This window comes from Pituophis catenifer, unplaced genomic scaffold (assembly GCF_029215685.1).
Source record: "Pituophis catenifer annectens isolate HBS135680 unplaced genomic scaffold, rPitCat1.0.hap2 SCAF_4, whole genome shotgun sequence".
Taxonomy (NCBI): domain Eukaryota; kingdom Metazoa; phylum Chordata; class Lepidosauria; order Squamata; family Colubridae; genus Pituophis; species Pituophis catenifer.
The window spans coordinates 105445860-105470523 of NW_027256884.1; the positions used below are offsets into that span (position 1 = coordinate 105445860).

The 24664-nt window shown below is 34.5% G+C and overlaps 1 protein-coding gene across 4 annotated transcripts in view; it reads right to left on the minus strand.

Annotated features, from left to right (window-relative positions):
* NBEA (neurobeachin) overlaps positions 1-24664 on the minus strand; it is a 355376-nt gene that overhangs the window by 43436 nt on the left and 287276 nt on the right. For all 4 annotated transcript variants that reach the window (XM_070942793.1, XM_070942796.1, XM_070942795.1 and 1 more), the window contains 3 exons: positions 16555-16695; positions 9447-9566; positions 5072-5224 (listed from right to left, as the gene is read on the minus strand). In XM_070942793.1, the coding sequence (XP_070798894.1) occupies positions 5072-5224; positions 9447-9566; positions 16555-16695 (414 nt within the window). The remainder of the gene's footprint in view (positions 1-5071; positions 5225-9446; positions 9567-16554; positions 16696-24664) is intronic.

The following is a 24664-nucleotide window of genomic DNA, read 5'->3' on the forward strand; positions in this document are numbered from 1 at the left end:
TATATTTTTAATTTTTAAAATTTACAGAGGTTTTCTCTATTTTTAAAACAAATGTAGTGGATTTTTATTTTTTCAGAAAGTATTCTGAGAGTTATTGGATTAATTATAAAAAAAAATTGCATGTGGCAAATGAACAGAGGGTAAATGGAAGTAGGGATGTTTACAATAATGTTTAGCAGGAGAGTAAACTAGAGAAGAGTACACTGATTGGTCATCTCCAGGGATTAGACATCAAGATAAATTAGCTACTAGAATGGGTGATACATGTGGGAAGAGCCATCATGTGTTCGGGTGTGCCAAATTTTCCAACTTTCTATTTCCAGACATTAAAGGTGCTCAAAAGTTGTGACATGCCTTGGGGATTGTAAAGATATTTTGGGTACTTTAATATAATTTAAATGTGCTTAAGTAACTACATAAACAGCATAACTTTTTAGCATTTTGTTTGTTTCAGGATATCATCATGTTTTCATGCAAATATTGTGATGGATTATATCATTTTTATCATGATGTCATCATGATCTTGGGGAAAGAGAATATCTGATATCTATTCCATCTTAGATAACAGACTGAAATCCAGGAGAAACAAGAAAAGTATGCTATCCTGATCTAATGCATACCATTTAGATATTGACAACACTGTGGCATCAAGTGGAAGTTTTTAGATTCATGTGGCACTGGAAAGCATTGGGAGAAACACAAATTTATATAAGAGCAGGATATTCCACTTGAAGTGAAATGGAGATAGGCTGCTGCTGTATAACATGAAAAATATGGTAGAACTGTGTTTCCCTGGAGGAAAGATGACAGATGCTGGGCAGCATCCAGTTAGAAAAGTGTGAATATTTCAAGAAATACTACAAGGGGTAAGTACTGGAGTTGTCACATCAATGAAACAAAAAAAGACAAATACAGTATAGCGCCAATAATATTTGAGAGAGGCATATGTATAGTTATTTCTGTGCTAGTACTAAAAAAGTTCCAAATCGAGAACTAAGAATTCTTATTTGTTTTTGGAATGCAAATGTTTGCGCCAGGAAAGAGAAGACTACAATGGGGAAAGTATTGCTAATCATAAACTAACATATTGAAAAAAAAAGACTAGCTTCCTTCATAGAATAATTATAGGGGGCAATATCTGTCCACAAATGTAAATTAGATCTAGAGATATATTATCACCCACTGATTAAAATATCAAGGACAATTGTGAGATGTTGAATGAAACCAGGAGTACAAGTAACTTATTTTAATAATTGGAGGTTTCATATAGATTGGGTACATTATGCCTTACATGACATAGAAACCAAATTTCTGAATAATTTAAATTAATGTGCTTTAGAAGAATTGGGTTTTGCAACTTATCAAAGAAAAGGCATCTTTAAATTAAATCCTAAGAAGTGACCAGCATATAATCATTATGAAAACAATAGGAAATGGTGGTTATGATACTATTACATTTAGGATGTATGCAAATGTATGCCAGTCTTACACAAATCACATTTCATTACAAAAGAAGAAACCGTTAATGAGAAAACTGAAAAAGAGACTGAAAAGAAATATCAACAGAGCCAAATCTCTTCACAGTATCAGAAGCTTATTTTAAACCACTAAAATTGGTTTATTCATCTCTGGAAAAGGGTCCAATGCTGGGAAATGTGGAAGCACAGAAAGGATTATTAGCAGCAAGCTGGATGAACTTACTTGCAGTGGTGAAGAGTGCATTGTCAGACATGAAAAACCAGTTTAGGAACAGATTGTCCTGAAGAAAATCTATGTGATCTATAAAGTTGACATTGATTTGATGGCATATAATCAACCAACCAACCAACCAACCAACCAACCAAGATTCAACAAAAATATATTCCACAGTTTAAGACAAACTATGGCTAATTTAATATGAACCAACATGGCTTTCTACATTGTTCAGGAAGCTATAAAACCCAAGACATTTTTCTGCAAGAAATGAAAAGTCTGTTGTTATGAGAAGGAGAAAAGGACATAATATATGGGGGGGAAAGTGTAAAGTTGTACCAAGGAAATAATAACAAAATAATTTAAGGAGCATACCATAGGAAGAGAGACCATCTGGTAAGAACTTATTTAAATATATTCAAATTAAAAAGTAGCAGGGAAAGAGGTTGGGCTGTTGGGCTGTTCGACAACAAAGGACTGAAAGAAATGAAGATTGCAGAAAATCTGAATGCATTGAAATTCTCTTTATTACAGAAAAGAATGGATAGATATTTAAGCTTGAGAGCTACAGAGTTTACCTTGGAGAAACTATGTGATGAGAGATAGCAAGTCTGACAGGAAGAAAACATTAGAAAAAAATCCAAACTAGCTTTCTTAACTGTCTTGAGTAAAAGGAGCATGGGGGGAAATGCTGTCAAGTTTTCATTTCAGTTAGTATAGCCTATACCTATAAAATACAGCTTCAGAAAGTCTGGAAAGGTTTTGTAGTGTCTGTTTTGTGACCTGACCTACCACATAGGGCTGACATCAAGCCTGTATTGACTTTCTGTCAATACAGGCTTGATGTATTGACAGAAATACATCAATTTATAAGTGGGGTAAGTTAGAATAATTAAAGCAAACCCAAGAAAAGTTAGCTTGGACTCCCTTGGATGAATTTTCCCATACTTCATATTTTCTGTGTTTCTGTTTTTCTTTTTGTTTAATTGCATATTGTTATAGAGGCAATGGCAAACTACTGAAAAGCTTGCCAAGAAAATTTCAGGGATTTGTTCAAACAGTCTCTGAGAACTGAACACAATTGAATGGAATTGTTACTTACCAAACATGATTCATGCGCTGAATGAGAGGTTATATTAATCAAATCAATCAAAACAATAAATGCAATTGTCTTCCATTTCAATTTAAAGCTGAGTTTCAAATAAACATAACGTTCACTAATGATTTGGGAAAATATAATGACAGATTCTTTATTCTATCTGACAAACAAACTATAAATAGCCTTAGCAATTGCAGGTTAGAAATACTGAGAATTTGCCTTATACCAAATCTTATTGATACACACATATTTATATTCTATTCTGATTAATTGCTTTTCTCCAGGGAGGTGCTTCATGACCTTAGCAATTTTAAGATGTGTGGATTTCAAGTCCCAACATTCTTCAGCCAAAAATTGCTTTGGAAATTCTGGGAGTCCATACTTCTTAAAGTTGCAAGGTTGAGGAAAATGTCTCCAGGGACTCAAAAGAAGGCCTTCAGTAGACTTGCTGTCTGATACAAAAGATATACTCAATTTCTGGAGTAAAATTTCCAGTCATCTTGCAAGTGGTCTTTTATAGATGAAATGAAATAGGTGAGACCATTTGTAATATTTTCATAGAAATCTAATAGTGACATAAAAATGCTTAAGAAAGCATTTTCTTTTACAAAAGAGAATGGGTGCTACTATAGTACTGGATAAATTATGAAGAGCCTTTGTAATGTGTTGATTTATGCAGAGAGAAAGCAGCTCTGGGAAATGCACTTTAACAAGTAATCCTTAAATAGTGTTATTAGATTCAGCACCCGTAAATTCTAATTTAGAGTATAAAACATAATGGACATAAAAGCATTACATTCAGCCATCTGGGTTTGATGGATAATTTTACATTTATTTGAAGCATATATAATTAACTCTCAATATTTTTTATTATTTTAATAATGGCTTGGATACATACATAAATATATTAGTAAAGTAAATGTATTACATATAATCATAATTTATTTTCTATATTTATAGTGCAGGCCTACTCAGCAGCAAGTCCTATGTGTATAGGGGAGCTTACTCCTGGGAAAAGGTGCACTGAATTGTATTTCACTTGTCTGAATGATGAGCAGGGAGTTGGACTAAAAGACCTCCAAGCTCTTTTCTGATTGATTTATTGATTGATTGTATCCTTTATACAGTTAACTTTTAGATTTTTGTGCCTTTTGGAAAAGCACTGTTGGGATTATATAATTAATATTTGTCAATTGTTTGTTTGTTTATTTGTAAAATTTATATCATGACTTTCCTTCAGGACCTCGAGGTTCCTGCTTCCTACTGCCATTTTTCCTCACAATACAGTATATGTTTGAGAAGGATTGGCTGAGAGCTTGTGATTCTCTTAAAGACACTAATGAATTTCTGTTGTTAAGAAGGACCAGAATTTGGTTTTTCCAATATTTCCTTCACCACTGCACCATACTAGTTAGGTACGTATTGTTTTATATGTATGATAAGATAGATAGCAAATAATATTGTATCCCAAAAAACATTTTCCAGAGGTATATCTATTAATTTTTTTCAGCAAAAGCAACCGAGTCTTGTGGTATTCTTAAGATAAAAAAATATAATTTTATATAATTTTATGTGTTAATATTCAGAGAACAATTCAGCTTGAAAGGCCAGTGAAGCAGCTGCATGCACACATATATACATAGGGAAGGCATCTGAAACACTTTATTCCTGAATAGATGTATTTTTATATTTGCCTTTCTCAATGTAATATTTGTATCGGCACTTTTTCCATGTTTTCCTACTATAACTTTTCTGATAAATATATTTTCCTGTGCACTGCTTTGATTAGAAGGTTTTGTCACAATATTCAGAAAAATATGGATTTTGAGATATAATTGTATTTCATTTGTTGATTAAACTGAGACTGAATTAGATATGCATGCATATAATGTTAATACTTTTCTATACTAACCCTAGCCCATAATATTTTTTGTACTGATCTTTTTTTTTTTTTAGAAAATCAATGGCATTTTTATTGGGGACTGCAAGAACCTTTATTAAGTTGAACAAAATAATTAAATTTATCAGGGGAATGATGGTTTTATCATAAGCCTCCACTAAGAAAATTCCAATGAAAATTATTGCATAAAGCCAAGTAATTGGTAATACAGGTAATACAGGATAGTTGCAATCAAATATTGTTAACTCCTTTATGTGTTTTTTTTCCTTATATTTTTCCTTATATTTTCAGTTGTTGCTTTATAATGACTAAAAACAAGGCTATATTAATTTATACATTGGGTGGACTTGTTAGCAAGCTTGATTAAAAAAAACCCTTACCATTCGATTGATGCGGACAAAATCTTCAGGCTTCTTGGCCCAAGGGGGAAGTTCAACATCATTCACAATAGTTTCATCTTCTCTGGCTCCAAAATTATATCCATTACTGTTGACAAACATTTCTGGCAGGTAGTAAAACTCTGGAATTAGTTCCTGTTTAACAAAAGAAACGAGCTTTATTATTCATCATGCAAAATCTGCAGTTCTTTGCACAGACAAAATTATTCAAGAAATCTTATATTGTTGCATTTAATTTTGAAGTTCAACTCTCTTACATTGCTTACTACATTACATTTGTATTTTTAAAACATCTTAAGTAATTTCTCTATTAATAAATTAAAATACTATGTTCCAGTCTACTAGAGTCTTAAATGGTGGACACAGTTCTAGGGAACTGGGAATTCTTTTTCTTAACTTTCAAAAGGAGAAAAAAGAGGCCTTCTATAACTATATACCAAACAATTTCCCCTTATTATCAGACAAAACAAAAAAGTTTATTATGTAGTCAGATTATGAGATTTAGAAATGCCAGAAACCGAGTGAAGCCCCATCTGCGGGATGTAGGCAGCATACAAAACCACATCCCCTCTGGTCCACAGAAAAACTCTCTCCATGGAACCAGTCCCTGTTGCCCAAAAGTTTGGGGGGTGCTGGTTTAATAGGACACATCATGGGGTTATCAATAACTAATAACCAATAACTAATAACAAATCCTATCTCATTTTTTTTGGATAGTAGCTTCAGCAAAGCATTCAACCCTCTCTTCTTTAACCAAAAATAATCCTATTTAGTAAAAAATTCATCCTATGAAAAGGGCTAGTAATTCATCATGATCATGATCCCCATTCTCGAAATCCAATTCCAGGGGAGGATAGAAAAGACCCTTCCATTACCTCAGAGATGGATAATGGATAGGCACAAATATTAAGTGCTGAGGCATGCATTCACTGCCCAAGCTTTAGACTGAGATGAAAGAGGGAATGCAAGAACAGACAAGCCTTCTTCCCTTGCTCTGAGTTCCAATTCATCCACTCTCCCTTCAAGGCAGACAACGTTATAGACACCACTGGTATTTGGGGGATCTTTGACTTATGTGGATATTGTATGTGAAGTTGATGAATCCAAGAAACCTGAACATTAGCAGCAGCATCTCCTAACGTGTCAGAACAAACATTTCAGTCAATCATATTTTTGAATCTTCCGTGTCAGTCTGGAATTTAAAACATATTCCATTCCATTTTGAACTCTTTTCTGTTTCACAACACATGGTTGTCCAACTTTCACTTAGAAATTATCTATGGCTATCAGATTATTTTGACTGTTGGAAGTTCTAACATTCAAATAGAATTTGCATTCCTGTAACATTATTCCATGTCTTATATTTCAGGTGATATTTTTCTGTACAATATTTGATATTTTAAAAAATGCTAGATATCCCCAGTTTCCAGGCTAAACATGTGAATTCCTGCAGCCCTGTCTTCAGAGGACTTTATTTTCAATTCCCCGATCATCCACATCATCCTTCTCTTGCACATGTTCCACTTTTATTGTATCTTTCTTTAAACGTGGTGCACACAGACAGACAGAATACTTGTGGATTCAAAATTGGATTAAACAATTTCTTAACAATAGCCTTTCATATTTTACATGGTTAACAGAACAGTATACATTCCTGAAAATAAGCCTTTATGTCTATTTTTCTAAGGAACTGTCCTGTTACTTTTTTGGCTTCTTATATAGCATTAATGTGGCTTTTTTGTTGCCATTCTGTTCTGTAGTATATAACTTTTACATATTATATAGTGTTTTGCTTTGCTATCATTTTGAATTTCATTTGGAAAATTGTAGAAGCTTAATATATTTCCATTAAATTTTCAGGCCTCCATTCTCTTTATTCTTTTCTCTCCCGTACTCAAGCTGATCCCCTGGTAACCATTATTTTAATAATCACCTTGGCTGATGGGAGGGGAGTATCATTCAGTTATAAGAATGGCCATTACCCTTATTAATTTACAATATGTCACCTTATTGTTCTAGCAATCTTTTCTGATTTGTATAGTCTTGTCCAAGAGCAATATAATATGTTTAAGAAGCATTCAAAAATTAGTTTTTGAACATTATATTTTTGCACTTTAGAGTGGTTTCTTTCCAAAGTAACATTACCCTATAGCTTCTTTACTCTGTAAAGCACCTTTACAAGTATATTTTAAACTATACTTCTTAATGCAGGGTACTCTATCATACTAATTTATTAATTAGGGTAGTATGTCTCTTTTGTTCCTAAGTAACTTTCTGCTTTTCATATGCAATTGTTTCTTACTAGAATGGGTAGGTATAACCTTAAGTCTTGAAATTTAAGGGAATCAGGTCAGTATGCTACGAGTGAAGTCTGCAAAAAACTTTAATATGCTGTTTTGCCAAAGGCAAATAGGTCATTCAGTTTACATCAGGATATCAAACTATCCTGGTTTAATGAAAAACATGGTTTCATACACAATATTCAAAACTGTTAAGGTGTTAGTTTAATTGGGTGGTTTAATTAGTTTTAATTGTAATTATATTTTATTTTATTTTATTGAGTGACTACTTTATGAAGGCACCTGATCAATACTAAAGGAAAAATGAGTCATACTATAGGATTAACATTCATTAGACATTTATATATTCAACATATACAAATAACATGATGTTGATTGTAAAGTTATGGCAGTTAACAGAAGCCAGTAAATAGTTTTCCTCTCCCTCCCTCCCTCCCTCCCTCCCTCTCTCTCTCTATGTATGGAGAAAAGGAAAGAGCAAAATTTAATAGTGATTTATTTTTTTTTAGAAATTTAATAGAATTTTATGTAAACTAGGCTTGAAAAATGTATTCAAGATTTATACATGGATCAGAAAACTAGGTTTATAGTATTTGTAATAAACCATTACAAAATAATCTATTATATGCAGCTTTTGCCTGGATAAACAGTCTTCATAAACTAGATGGATGCTTTCATATTAGTATTTATTTTATATATTTAAAGTGAATCTTAGTGGAAAAAATAGATGGCTAACAAATACTCCTGATAAGAAAATCTTGCATTTTGTCTTTCTGAAAGGACTGCGATATTAAATCAAAATTTCATGCCAACCACCACTTTTCACATGATGTGAAGCACAAAAGGGATTTCAGCCTCCAGAAATATTCATATATTCTCTTCTTCACATATTATTCTTCTATTTTAAAGTTCACGGATACAATATAACAACAAAATATGTTGTTTATTTTTCATTTGAAAATATATGCATTAAATGCATATATTGCTATTGATGATGGCAGGTCAAAAAACATCACTTCCATGTTATGCTAATTATATATCGGAGGACATAGATTTCCAATGGAATCCAAACAATAAAAGAACCTAGTAACAGTTTTATGAGTTTACATTTCTTTTGTTCAACCAATTATTCTTACCTCCTAAGTCAGAACAGAAATTCAATACATAAATAATGTAGCATTAGTATGAATAGGCTCCTAAGTTATAGGAGCCTTTAGAAACAATTCTAACAATATATATTAAAACAAAAAGACTAAAAGGGATTTACAATAAGTGTAAACAATTTCAATATATCTTCTGATTTCAAGCAAGCAAATAATGATACAATTGAATGAATAAAGATATTTATTTATCATTTTTAAAAAAAAGTTGCGTGTGTTAAGTATATGTTTTTATGGGATTCCTAGGAGAGGGCCTTATTTTTTAATATAAAGGAAGAAACATGGTTTTCATAGTACAATAAAAACTTATAAAATCCATTTATGCAAGAATAAGTGCATGGTAATACTTGTTCTCTAGTCGTTTCCATGTATTATGTAGATATAAGTTTAATCTAATGTGTATTGTTGCATAATATCCTGAGGCACAATGTGGTAAAAGCTAAGGCTTACACAAAACATACATTTTAAATGTATCTTGTCATTAATGCTTTATTAATTGCCCCAGGCGATGGAAAACTCATGCTGGAAAAGCTATAACAATATAACACTTTAAGGTCACATCCAATCTTGCTGCGTTTATGGAATGGGCCAAATATTGAGTTAACAGCAGGAAAGAACAATTTATTGGGCTTTTTCCATTCTGTGATTATTTGATTATAAATTGGGATAGGATTATTTATTTATTTTGTCAAGAACAAAAGATCTTTTAATAGCTGGGAAAGCTTGTATTCATCATTGATTGTAAAACAGGCATTTAAAAATGATGATATAATACAACTTTCTTTTCTGTGTATGTGGAAAAAAACACTCTTCCCCCCCATCCCCATTTTGCATTTGTAGCATATAACCATATTGATAGCCACCCAATTACTTGTACATAGAAAACATTTTTCTTACTTTGACATCTGAAGTGTCTCGTTGGCTATTTCTCCATGATCTTGCCACTGAAGAAAAAGTTCGATCCGGATGATCAAATTTACTATCATTTGCATTGAGGAAGAAAGTTGTAAAAGGTTCCTGCCATTAAAAAATGAGACAGAGAATGTATTTATAAGAAGCCAAGTCGTATCAACAGCAATAGGATTAAAATTTAAAATTAATTAGGAAACAATTAATGAGCACTATATATCAAATCGTTGCATTTCATTTTTTGATGTGACTAATAAAGTACAATAAAAAACAATATCTGAATCAGAGAATGGAAAGATTCCTATAAAATCTTGTGTTGCTTGTACATTACTGTTTCCAAATTCCTGCTCTATTATAATCTGTTTCACAGAGATAAGTGTTCTAAATAATCCAAGAATATTTTTTGTAACTTTTATATGGTCTTTGGATAATTCTTCTCAACCAATTATATCTATCCAAAGGTCATATAACTGAAGGAAGGAAATGTATTATGTACAGTATGTTCAAATATTTCAAGTTTTAAACAATGAAATAAAGCAGCAAAAATTATTAATTTCTAAAAAATTGTTATGGATTTTGGTGAAAGCAATTTAAGAATGAGGTTTCCCCCCACTAAAATAGACACAAAAGTCCTTAATTGTGAAGAATTCTGTAAAAAATTATATATCATTAAATGCAGTTTCAAATGTAAGTTTGGTACTTTGGTTTCAGAGTTTTAATAAGGAAGGAAAAATCTCCTTTTAGTAATTATTTCAGAATGCTTCTGGTGAAACAAAATAATCTCATTTTTTTCTATCAGGCACATGTCCATGAAGTCACCAGGACTCAAGGATGTTTAATCTTCTGCCAGTTAATTGCAAAACGTTGGTGAGAAACTCTTGTACTAGACATATAGCACAAAGAAGTGCATGCCAAAAATGACTAAGAGATACCCTTATCATTGTGTAGAATCAAAAAATAAATTCTTCAGAACTTGTGTTTGAACCATCAGCTGATGTTATTACAAATTAAATTAGTAATGGTTCTATTTCCCCAGGCTTTAGAGTAAGGTTGATAGCTTCGCTACTACCAGATTTTGTCCTGTTCCTGTTACCCACTTTCAGCAATGAAATCTGCAATTCCCAACTGTTACTGTAATTTCTCAGTTTTCCAGTGAGCAGCACAATAAAGCTGTTGTGTGAGCTTAAAAAGGCTGAATGTATTGAAAATAAGAAAATAAAATATCACATTTACTGTATATTCCTCAACCTACAATTTAAAAGTTAATCCTGGCAACCCATTTGTAAATAAATCCACCCATTTAATATCACTGTTCCCTCATTTCACATCATCCCTCATCTTTCTTATCTAATAAGTGCAGACGGTAGACATGAAAATATTGTTCACCAGTATTGTAAAGGGTGCAGATATCTCAATACTATTCTGAATTGCAGGAATGCTCTAGTAGACAATTCTGGATTAGTTTGCGAATCCATCTAGCCAAGCGACTTTAATGGAATTCACACTTAAGTTTAAATACAAAATGTTTCCATAATTTGTGACATAGTCCAGAGTATTAGGTATAGTTGCCAACTTGAGTTATTTATAAAAATAATATATAAATACATAAATAAAAATAAAAATGCTATAGAATAATATCCTTTGTATAATATCTTCTGAGAAGGAATTCAACCTGTGATCCGTGGATGCCTGGGGGAGGGGCACGATTTCATCACAGGGGTTCGACAAAGGCTTGAAGAAATGTTATGATTTAAATCTTGAGTTAAGTTTTGGGGGTCTGTGGCCATGTTCCGTGGCCACATCAGGTATTTAAAGGAGGTCTGTGGTGAAGAAAAGGTTGAGAACCATTGATTTAGAGGATGAAATTGCTTGGATTCATTCACAATTGAATACCAAGTGCAAGTCCTATAGAGATGCCCAGGGAACGGACTTACTCAGTTAACTGGGAATGATTTGATTCTGTTGGACCTGAGGAAGAGGATAGGATGCTATGGAATGCAAATGCCACTACCTGCATATTAGATCCCTGCCCCTCCTGACTGATTAAGACCACCTGGGAGGTATCATGTGGGTGGGTCCAAGTGATGGTGAATTCATTCTTGTCAGAGGAGTGTTTCTGGCTTCCTTTCAAGAGACACTGGTGTTCCCCCTACTCAAGAAGCCATCTCTGGACCCTACCATGCTGGACAATTTTCTCCCAGTCTCTCACCTTTCTAGGAAATATGGTTGAAAAGATGGTGATGCTGCAATTCCAGAGGACTCTGGAGGAAATGAATTATCTGGACCGTTTTCAGTCAGGCTTCATGCCTTGATATGAGACCCAAACAGCATTGGTCGCATGTATGGATGATCTCTGGCAGGAACGGAAGTGGAGGTGATGCATTCATCCTTCCTCTCCTTGGTCTCTCAGTGGCTTTCAATACCATTGACTGATTGATATCATCAATACCATGATATCCTTTTGGACCAACTTAGGAAATTGAGGGTGGGTGGAGCAGTTTTGTGCTAATTCACCTCCTTCCTCTGAGGCCGGTCCCAATTGCTGTTATTAGTGAACAAGAGGTCCAGCTCATGGCGCTTCCTTTGTGGCATACTTTAAAGCTTGGTGCTCTCTCTGTTCCTTTTTAGTATCTACATGAAACCACTGATTGAGATCATCTGTCACCATGGGATTGAGGTATCATTGACAAACTGATAATAACTCAGCTATATACAGTATCTCCATCCCGGATGAAGTGAGTGATGCAGTGGATGCCCTGAATCTCTTGCCTCCCCAATTGCATGGCAGTTGGACCAAAGAAGTGAGAGGCCTGTAAGCAAGCTCCTTTTTATTGCCATGCCCTACTTTTCTATTTGGGGCAAAAATTGTCTTCTGAGATTGAACAATTTATATTAGACAGAGGAGAAGAGCAAGAAAGGAGAGATCTTCCATATCTAGGTTGCAACAGTAAGAGGTGACTAAAGGGTCATAGCAAAGAACAAACTTTGGGAGGAACTTCTTTGTAGCTAACCATTTTTGTCAAGAATTTTATATTTCAGCTATGGCAGCCCTAGTTTATCCCTCCCATTCTATTTTATAAAGAAATAAGAATGGCCTTTGCCTCTGTATTCCTAGGTAAGTGGCAGAGGGGGAATAACAATCTGTTAGGAAAATATGATGCGATGGTATTGTAACTAAGGTATTAACTAACTTACCAAGCCCATAGGTAAATCTGAAGGGCTGGAAGGGGAGAACTTGAATCATATTTTTCTTCTGCTTGACCAAACAAAACAGAGAAAAGTGCTTGCCTTCATATAATTTAAAGGAGCAGATGATTAATGAGATTGATAGTAGAAAGGAACAAAATAAATCCTTTGTGAATGGTCTCCTAAATTTGCAACAAGTACTCCAGGTTACTAGCTCTATTAGCAGAATAATTCTTGAATGTGAACTTCTAAGCTCTAAAGAACTCCCGATCTTGATCAGAAATCAGTTCTCACCAAGATACAATTAGCAACATATGCAGTAAGTGTCACTGGTTTCCTTTCAGATTACCAAGAGGGATGTAATAATACCAAATTATTGATTTATTTCAGCAAATATTGCTAGAAGCCATGGTCAGTTTATCTGTTTTGGATTGATGTACTGTATATGAAGCTTACATTCATATATTATATATTCATGTATATGACAAGCCAATTTGGCATAGTGGTTAAGGCACCAGGCTAGAAAGTGAGAAACAGTGAGTTCAAATTCAGCCAGCTAGGTGTTCTGACCCAGCCTTCGCAAGCAATGAGAAACCACTTATTCACGAGTAAAACAAACCCCTTCTTAAAACAGGGCAGGAACAGTCTTTATTCATGTTGGATAGGCAAAACCAAAAATAATTAGTCACAAATGAGAGTCTTTTCCCCTTCTGAAACAGGGCACAAACAGTCTCTGTTCACATGAGAACTCAAGATAAAAAGTCCTTCAATGATTAAGCCAAGCAGAAATAGTCCCTGTTCACCCCAGCTGAGGCAAATTCACTACCTATTATTTCCCAGCAGGGAGACTCAGTTGGCACCTCAAATCCAGAGCAATTAGTCCTGACAAACTTGATTCTGACTTCAGTGATGTATACTGGAAAAAGAACAGTTGTCTGCAATAACAGGCCACTCCGAAAACCCACCCTTTTATTTCCCAGCCAGCGAGGGGCTGGCTAGCGTCTACAACTTCTTTTCCCTGAGAGCCGGCTTATTGCCTTCCATTGCTCTCCTCTCCTCTCCTCTCTATGCATATGCGCATCTGGGATGGGCCCCATCTGTTCTTCCCCCTCACTCAGCTCCAGCCCCGAAGATAACTGCCTCTCCACCTGGGGGTGGACAGAAGGCTCCAGGTCTGCATCTGCGTCTGATTCTGCTTCCTCATCAGAGCCTTTCAAAGGCCCCAAAGCTGGCCCAGGCTCCCCCTTCCCCTCCCTCTCCTCTTTGTCTGACTCTGCTGTTAGCTCTGCTGGCAGCCTACAGGCCACAACATCAGGTGACTTTGGGCCAGACATTCTCTCTTAGTCCAACTCAGCTCAAAAGCTGATGTTGTGGAGAAAACAGGAGGAAAGTGAATTGGAAAATACGTTCGCCACTTTGAGTTATTTGAAAAAATAGTAAAAGCGGGATATAAATAAGTAAATAAGTAAGTAAATAAATAAATAAATTATATGGTAGGTAGCTATAGATACTATTATGTATATACTTTACACATTATTAAAAAATGGTAGCATTGCAGTGTTTTCTGTAAATGGAAAGAGGGTTAGATATAGTATAATGAGTAAATAATAAATAACATGGAATGGAATATTGCTCAGCAGATGAGTTTCTACTCAGGCCAACCCTTCTGAAGAACATTCCATTCCATGTCTGCTGAAATGGAGCTTTGTGCAAGAACCTTTCAGAAACTCACTAAATAGATTTCAAGCACCTCTTCATGTTGCTGAACATGTGTGTCCTTGCACACCTGACATTTCTACAGGATCGACACCAAAGCAAGACACCTTTGAATTATTTTGCACAGTTCTATTATTCTACCTTCTAATTTAAAAAATCTCTGTATAAATCAATGGTAAGCTTTCAATAAACCATTTGACACTATCAAATGTAATTCCTATTAGTATGAATAAAATATTTTTTTTAAAAAAAATGAAGTTGGCATTTTAAAAGCACAGTACACCACTGTGTATCTTTATTTTGAGTTTTAAATAAGATGGGTTTGAAGCAGAGAGTAGAAGCAGAGATTGTAAATAAGAAGTGCAGATTATTAAAAAAAAGCAGTAAGGGTAATTACAGGGAATTATGTTAAAATGTAATTATAACTTCCATGACAAAATTATTTAAGAGACAGAGACAAACATAGAAAGTAAGAAGATTCAGAGCGAAGGATTAAACTTCTGATAGTTGAACTCCATAGGGGGGGCTATTATACCAAAGTAATGTGTGTCTATCTTTTGGATTTTTAATCCTTAACAACTGTGCTATGCAGACTCATCTACAGTTATCACATAGCTTACACATTAAAAAAAATGTACATAGAAGTGTTGGATATAAATATGAAGTCATAATCATAATAATCACTATCACCTCCTCTAATATTCAGAAAGTATCCCTTGTTTTAAAAAATTGCAACATAATTTTAAGTTAAAATATTGTGGAATTTGATGCACAATGGATTTAATAAAATACATCTGTAATTGTGCATTAAATTCCAAAATATTTTGATCTAAAAACAGCTACATTTCCCTTCATGTGAAATATACCTTTGTTTTATCAAGGAGATTAGAATCCAAGCTACAGTAATAAAATTTGAAGAACAGTACACTTCAAATGATGATGGCATTTCAATCCATGTATTGTTCAAATTAGATTTGCTCACTTACAAAGGTGGATCAAATTCCCCAATAATCCTTTTTTTTTTCAGTCTATTTTTTTTTTGTTCTGCTTTTTGTATGCATTGTTGTAACCATAAAAAAAGCCTTACATATATTGTCAGTTGATTTCTATTCTGAGTTTTCAAAACATATTTATGGATATAGCATTCAATTGCTTTGGTTACAAAGCTGGGTCTCCTTGCGGGGAGAGGGAGTGGATCTCACTTTGACCCACACACATTGCCCTCCCGCACATACCATGAGCAACCTGGCCAAGGAGAGTGAGCACAGCAGCTGCAACCTTGAGGAGGTAAGCGGGGATCCTCTCGGGGAAGCAGGGCTGGGCTGGGGGGGTCCCAGTGCCCTTGGAGCTTGAGAGCTAGGCTGGGTGCTTGCCCTTCGCTGCCTAGAGCTCTGGACAGCCTGCACCACAGTCCAGGGTCCTCTGTGTGATCTCAGAGGGATGGTGAGGCTCCTCTAGAGACAAGGGTTTGGTGCTCTCCCTGATCTCGTCTTTGTCCACTGGGAGACAATGGATCTGCCCAGCCCCACCCACCACAGGTGCCCCGACATGAGTAATGTTGAGCTGGCCATGCCTACCCTGGCCACGCCTACCCTGGCCATGCCCATTCCGGCCCCCCAAGGTCAAGCATAACCCTGATGCGGCCCTCAATGAAATCAAGTTTGACACCCTGGTGTAGAACTTTTGGAGTTCCCTTGGTCCCCCACTTTCCAAGAATCGACCTGATTCTAGAGAATAATCTTAGGACAACAATCAAGGTTAACATATTGAAGAATTGTTCAAAAAGACATTATTTTACTCTACTCTATTTTTGTTCTCAGCTTTGTCTGTTGTCAGAAGACTCTTGGAAAGCCTCAAATAAAACCTTAAACCTACCTGTGACATGTGCATGTGTGAACAGGAACTGGACACTGTTACCCCAAACATTGTAATTCCTTGGGTTGGCCTTGTTATGTCAGTAATCATACTGTCTCATTATATTAACTCCTATTGTGAGCCTTCTCTTTCTGTAGGTAATTGTAATGAGATAATGGTTGCACTGGAATATTAGGATTCTTCTCTCCTTAAGGTTGACTTGTTTTGTTTCCCTAAAATTTCAGTTCTATAATTAAACCACATTTTTTAAAAAATACAAAAGACAGCAGACAGCTTTAACTATAAAGATACGAAAGATAAAAATTGCAAAAATACTTACAATGCGAACAAGCCAGGCTAATGTACAGGTGGATGTAGAATAATGAGTGTTATAATGATAAGGTGGAGTTTGATCATTTTCCCAAGTCTCATAGCGTTCTGCATAAAAGACTGCTCTCTTTGGGTTTAAAGCACCAATGGGCTGTAAAGAGAATAAATAAGTAAGCTTTATAAACCTGCATTCCATTTTTCTTCTACATTCTTTTTTTTTTTTTTTTTTTTTATTGAAAAAGTTTTCAAATACAAATTTTTTCCCCCTTTTTCCCCCCCCTCCCCCCCCCTCCCTAACCCCCCCCTCCCCACCCTTCCCCCCCTGTGACTTCTTCGTAACAAAAAAAAAACCCTAATTCATAACAGATTACTTGCTCCCTCCTCAAAATACTGACCTTTACTTACTAAAAGTATTATAAATCCCCCTTTATCCATACATCTCAGAAAAGAAGAAGAGAAAAAAACAAAACAAAAAACAAACACATTATACTATAACTATTATAAAATAACTTCTAATTTAGCATAATAGTGTTTTATATCTATACATTATTGCAACAATTCAAAACCACCTTCCACTTTAAAACTATACGATAAGTCCTACTTTAATAACATTTCAAAGCGGGCTCACCATAAAATCTAATTTAACATTTATTCCACTCTATCCATTTCCTCCACTCCCGTAAATGTATCACTTAAAAATCCCTTTTCTTAAACTAATCAATCTGTAGCTAGCTTATTCACCCACTGTCTTACAAATTTACCATACACAACAATTCTTGATATCTTTAATTCACTGCCCACACTACTTAAAAATATATATATATATATATTCCATTATATCTAAATAAAAAAAGAAAAGACAATAACTTTAAATTTATAGTCCATATAATATCTTCTTGAAGTCTTTCCACTGGATTGTTAGAACCAACATCCATAATGGGGTAACATAGCTTGCTGATGCAACAGTTTATTCAAGGTCTCCAATCATATCTGCCCCCATCAGTAGTAAACATCTTCTTATATATATAAAAGTAAAAACAACCACCCGAGTGACATTATAATTATATTCCATATAATAATAATTGTGGGTTTCATCAGGATTATTAATTTCCATCATCGTATTGGGTAACAACCCGATCTTCTGCATGTCCCAATGTGATTCTCTTGCCTTATAATTCAAAATAATTATAATATATTTATCAACACAAAAAGAAGTTTCAAAGTAGATAATTCAAAACCATCAATTTGAGGCTCTTTCCATGTCCCAAAATTACGGCAATGCAGAGATCTGCCACTATCCTCAGGATGATATTGACCAATGTGTCGCCTCCTCTATGTTTTCACATAATCATTCATATTTTAAAATCACTGGCTTCACTGTTGCTTGGATTAGAAATTTCTATTTTTGCACAACCTATTTCTTTTTTGTTTTCTTTTTGTGGGTTTGACTTCCATCCTAATTTTTTGTGTCTCGCGTTTCTTTTTTATCCCTTGTATATCCTCTAATTGGTTTCCATGCTTGTCCTTGCCTTGATAAGTCATCACATTAAAATCAGATGGCACTTCTCTCGAATTTGTAGATAATCCAGCTGGGGTATCCGATAAATCCAAAGGCAATTTATCTGGTACAGTCTCTGTCTTTAGTTCCAACTCCTTCTGCTTATCCTGTATTATATCTGAAGACGTTAAATTCATTTTCAACCTATTTTGATAAAATTCTTCCGCTCTTTCAACAGTATTTAACTGGTATCTTTCTCCTTGATATCTCAATATAATACCAACTGGGACGTCCCACCGGAATTGAATATTTCTCCTTTTTAACTCAGACACCAGAAAGCCAAATTTCTTCCTTTCCATTAATATCTTAGGTGGGAGTTCCTTGTAAATCCAAATCTTTCTTCCATACAATTGCAAATTAGAATTGAAGGAATTTTGCACAATTTTATTCCTAATTTCTTTATCTGAAAAATAGATTACCACATCTCTAGGCAATTGCCTTTGCTTGGCAGTCCAGGAGTTTATTCGATAAGCTCTGTCAATCCTACAAAACACTTCCTCAGGTTGAATCTTTAAAATCCCAGCTAGAAATTCAGAAGATATTTTCCTTAAGTCATCTCTGTTATTTTCCTGCAAACCTCTAAGTCTTATTGCATATTCTGTAAAATTATATTGTATCTTTAGAACCTCTTTTTCAATCCTCTGTTGCAGAGTTTCTACATTACCAGACTTTTGATCAGCATCCATTTTAAATTTTTCTTCTGAACTATAATCCTGAATATTTAACAAATCATTTTCAATTTTTTGAATTCTATTGTCCAATTTGTCTTGAATTTCATCCATTTTTGACTCTAGTAAATTAGCATTTATTTCCAACCGAATCATGAATTCTGACATTTTTAAAATTTTTTGCTGCAAAAAGTCAAACTTGGATTTCACCAATTCCTTAGTTTCCTGCTTAAATTTTTCAAGTTGCTGATTCACAATCTCATCCCTTCTTTCAATCTCCTCTAAGAGAAATTCTATTATATTAAAATCAGGTTTCTGGGACTGAAGAGTTAAAACTTGTTCCTTTAAATTCTTAGTGGGGGAATCCCCCCCACCTATTTTTTTGTCTGACTTCACAAGCCTCAGTGCCATGTTTCCGCCTAAGCAGGCTTTGTTAGAAAAAAAAAAAAAAACAAGACAAAAGACTTCCAGCCAGCAACAATCAGGCCTCCAGGGGAAAAAGAGAAAAACAAAAACAGGAGCGGAGTTTTGTCTACAAATGTAGCCAGTGGTATTTATTCCGCTACATTGTAATAATAAAAAACGGAAGAACTTTCCCTCTCAAACTCTTCTCCAGCCGCGGCAGACGCCATTTTAAAAAAAACCTTTTTTCCTCTTTCTCTTCCTCTATTCTCTTAAGTAATTTTTAAAAGATAAGTAAAATACTTGCGCTTCAGTATTACAGGTCCAGCTCACATTTTCTTTGAGTAATCTGTCAAATTCGCAGGCTTGCTTTTGACGCCTAGCTCTGCATTAGCAGAGGTCTCCCAAAGCCCGGAGCAGCGGCTGGGGATATGGGGCATCTCATCCGCTCCATCCCAAAAGTAAAAGAAAAACTTTTGGGATTCTGCAGAGAGTTCTACCCACCCCTGCCGGCTCTATCTCCGTTTCCTCATGGGAACGGAGTTTTTTCGAGCCGCCGTTCCGTTGTGAAGGCGGCTCTGACAGGCTATGGAAGCTGACGATCCCAAAGGAACGTCTGGCGGCGGCCAGCAGCAAACAGGAAGTCTACATTCTTTAATATTCACAGTATATGACATTCAACAGCTAAAAACTGATAACTCATTCTGTTTTACTGTAATATGGTTGGACTGCTTGAGATGGAATGGGAATTTCAAATAAGAAGCTTGAATTACTAAACACGCTATTTCTTCTGTGTGATACATCTACAAATGTCATGATCATCTCAAAGGGAAAAAAAGTAGGAGAGATATGGTAGCATCTTTTCAAACGAACATGTTTTATTAAAGACTATAGCTCACTTCATGAGTAGCTAAATTCATGAAGGATTTAAATTGGAATAAGAGATAGAGATAGATAGGTAGGGACGGAGGGAAGTAAGGAGGGAGGGAGGGAGGGAGGGAGGGAGGGAGAGAGAGAGAATAGGAAGATGGCAATTTTGTGGATACAAGTTACATGTGAGACACACAAGTATCTTTTCAATTCATACTTGTGTTTTCTGAGACTTTGCTCAACTGTGCTATATCTATAACAGAATATCTTTGGAAGTCAAATTATCCTGCTGGTCCTTGTTTTGTCATGTCTATTTTGTATCCATTAATTCTTTTGACCTATGTTTGTTCATTATTTGTCCTACACAGAATCCCTGAGTGTTTGGCACACAAGAAGGGAACTTGGAGGTCTTTTAGTTCTATCCCCTGCCCAAGCAGGAAACCTTATATCATTCCAGACAAATGTCTGCCCAATCTCTTCTTAAAAACCTCTAATGTTGGATGCTTACAACTTTTGAAAGTAAGCCATTCCACTGATTAATTGTTCTCATTGTCATGAAATTTCTCCTTCATTCTAAATTGGATTTCTCTTTGATAAATTTCCATCAATTATTTTTTGTCTTGACCTCAATGCTTTGGAGAGTAGGTTGTCCCCCTTTTCTTTGTTACAGCTTTTCAAATATTGGAAAACTGCTAGTCCTTCTCTTCATTAGACTAGACATACCAAATTGCTGCAACTGTTCATCATATGTTAGGCCTCCAACCCCATAATCATCTTCATTGCTCTTCTTTGCACTCTTTCCAGTGTCTCAACAACTTTTTGTATCATGGTGACCAGAACTGGACATACAGGCTGGCTTCTATTAATAGCTTTGCTTGTGTCTAGGTGTTCATAGAACTGTTGCTTGATTATCTTTTCTAGGATCTTCACAGGTTCTGTTAGGGTAACTGATCTGCAGTTTCCTGGAACCATTTATTTCCTTTTTTGAAGATGGGAACCACATCAGCTTTTTTCAGACAGATTGTGGTCTATACCATAATGGGGGAAGAGCACGTAAGGGCACCTCCAATTTTGTGTATGAGGTTGTTGGGCCTGTGGTAGAACAAATGATGCAAATGTGGGTACATTTGAATTTGTTACAGGATATGATTCTGTAACATTTTTCAATTGTTGTTGTGTGTGAAAATCTTGTTGGATCTGTATTTTAGTATGGATCTGTCACCTAGTGCCTAAAAAAGTGAAGTGCCATTGTCTAGTATGGTTACTAAAGTATTTGTTTGAGTTGTGACAACTAATGGTATTTTTTAAAATTATAGATATTTTATCTTGGGCCAGCCTCTCTCAGCCCAACTCATCTCACAGAGTTGTTGTGAGGAAAATAGACAGAGGAAGGAGTATTAGATAAGTTTACCATCTTCAGTTGTTTGTAAAAAAATAAAGACAGATATAAACAAAGAAAGCAAAAATTGAACAGACCCTCCTCTTTTTTGGCCTATTTAGTATATTTAAAACAATTTTTAAAAAGTTTTCTTACACTAATCGGTTCCCTTAATATGCTGTGAATAGTGAATACTGATATACTATGAAAGTTTGTAGTAGCACACTAAAGAAAACACAGAAATATATGTCCCTTTGTCTTATCATATTCTTTAAAATTCTAATAACCTTAACAAACTCTTTTGCTGCTTTCATAGTATATCCACAATTTTATCAGAAGAGAAACTTCTGATTTCCTGTGGAAATTGATAATTTGCCTCGATTGATTGATTGATTTTATTTTAACTATCATAAAATGACAAGTTCAATTTTTCTTGTATATCATGGAAATACAAGAAACAGAGAACACATATTTTGATGGAATTTCCATATATTAATTTATATGTACATATGCACATTTCAAAAGTCTTTAAATTTTCCATAAGATAAATCAAATAACTGTTGAACCAAATGACTTAACATTGTTCTTTAATTTCCACCCCAATGAATCCACCCACACCAGTTCTTTTATTCAATTATTACTTTAACCTAGATAATATAGAACCTGCTCCAAAATCAATTTACGCCATTCAGTCCAGTCATTCCCACCATTATTGCCCCTAAATCATATTAAATTCATAATCAATTGGATCTCCGATGCTGTTCCCTTTTGAATGGTGGATTTCATATTATGAGACAAGGAAACCAGATGGTGAGATCAGTGGCTGACCTGATTTTTTCTTCTTTTTCTTCATCATTAAGCTATTCAAAAGTAATCCACTGAAAGAAATGAGCTGAGCAATCTACAGCACAACGCAAATTTTAACTTCAAAAATGATGTCATTTCTATTTGGAAAAATGACTGGTGCCCCATAGATTGCACATTCTTGTACTATTTATCTTCTAAATAAAATATTAGTGAGATAACTTCTCTCTACTCATAAACATTTGAGATTTTAGCTAATACTGTTAGTAAAAGCTCAGCTTTGCTCAGTGTGTTTCTTTGTATGGACTAACTACACTAATATTAATAAAATAAATAAAAAAAATTAAATAAAAACATTTTAAAGAATCTAAGCCACGATAAATTTTAGGTATATATTTATTAGTTAATCCAAAATTAAATGTTAAAACAAATATGACAATAATCTTTTGGTCATACAGTCATTGTTTTATTCCATAACCCAACAAATTATTTATTATGTTTATTTAAAATATATATTTAGAAAGACTCTTCATAAACATATCTACTATAATTTTGATGTGTACTACACTTAAGTTATTACAAATTTAATCAAAATAATGCATAGAATATATTGATTATACATTCCAGATACTTATTGAATTACTTCTAGGTTGCTAATAAATGTTTAGTAAATATGAAACAAACTATATTTGTTTCAGATTCTTTAAACAAAACAAAAAACCCCCTCCAAATGTATTTTACATGTTCTGTCTTGCATTTAATTTTAGTTTTAAGTTAATATACCAGGATTTTGGTTTCCCTAAACATTCTGATTGTTTAATACTTTGCTGTGTCAAGGGTATGCTAATAGCTTTCTCATGTGTGCAAAATATTTTAGTAATCCCTTAGGATCAAGCTTATCTGATGCAGATTGCACTGCAAGACCTCACTAAACATTCTTGAAAGGAAAGCATGACCCATTTCTTAATCTTTTCCAGGCATCTTCCAACTACTGGAAGAACAATAAAATAAATATTTACATTTTTCATTTAATTCAGGTTTCAGAGGCTACCCAACCTTTTTAGTTTTCTTCAGTTCACTATTTTGTACAACGAAAGCAATCCTTGGACTGTAAATTATACCTTTAGTATTAATTAATAGCTAAATCATTATTTCTTTACTGCTTTGCCATCTTGATTATTCAACAAGATGCAGCCTAGCTTTGAACTGATGTAATAGGATTTGGTAAATTTCATGCAGCAAAGGTTGATGCAACATTTGATACAATTGCCAGAATAGCTGTCGAGGTTACAATAATAGGGCCTGAAAAAACCCTAACATTTTATTTTAAGTATGTTTGTGATCAGACTTGACAGGAAAGGAATGTTGTATGGTAATCACAGCAGGGATTGGAATTGGGAGTTTTACTTCAGTTGTTAATGGCACATAATCCTTCATTTCTCTTTCATGACCCCTAAAATAGAAATACGTACTTACTATGGGATGGTTTTGCCTGCTGCTTTTAATTGCTGCTTTTATTGTGATGCATTTTCTTGGCATGACTATTTTTATATATTATTCGAAAACAGTTCTGGAAATTGTTTTGGTGAAAAGCACAACACAATTGTTCCAAAACAAACAAAGACATTCAAATAAATGGCATGTTCAACTACAGCATACTACTAGGTTTTTTAAAAAAGCCTTTAATTATACACCAAATTACATGGAAATAAATCTCAATGAATTTAATGGAAAATATTTCTCCTTAGGCATGTGGAGGAATACAGTAAAAGGTAGATGTGTGAATCAGTGATTTAAATGCTTCTGTTCAATATGAGATGCCAATAGAATAGATTCTAGTATGATTTTAATATTCTTATATAACAAGTTAGCCTATTTTCATTTTATACAAAAGACCAAGAAATTCTGATTTCAACAAGCTTTCAAATTATGTTACATTTGAATCCTGCTCCTGAATATTACTTCTTTGAAAACACAACCAGTTATTTTAACTATTTATTTATTAATTGTTTATGCCGCTCATTTCCCCTATCCAGAGGTGGCTATAACTCTACAGATTAAATCAGTAACTGTAATGTGTAGTTAATCTGTTCTAAAACACTGTGGATGCTCAGAGTAATTTTAAAGTACCACAAAATATTGTCAACTAGCACTGATGATGTTACTTAGTTTGAAATGAAACGTCTGCAAGAAAAAAAACCAAGCTCAGAGAGCACTAAGGACCCTCAATATTTCAACTTTTGTAAATTCAGCAGAAATAGCTGCAAAAGAAGATGAATATAACTGACATAAAAGGCTAGGTCAGTGATAGCTAACCTTTTTGTCATCACGTGCCAGGAGGGGGGGCAGGAAGGGTTGCGCATAAACATGCCCACACCCATAATTCTATGCACCCTGCCCCCATGCATGACCCCCCTCACTCCACTCCTGTCACGCGATG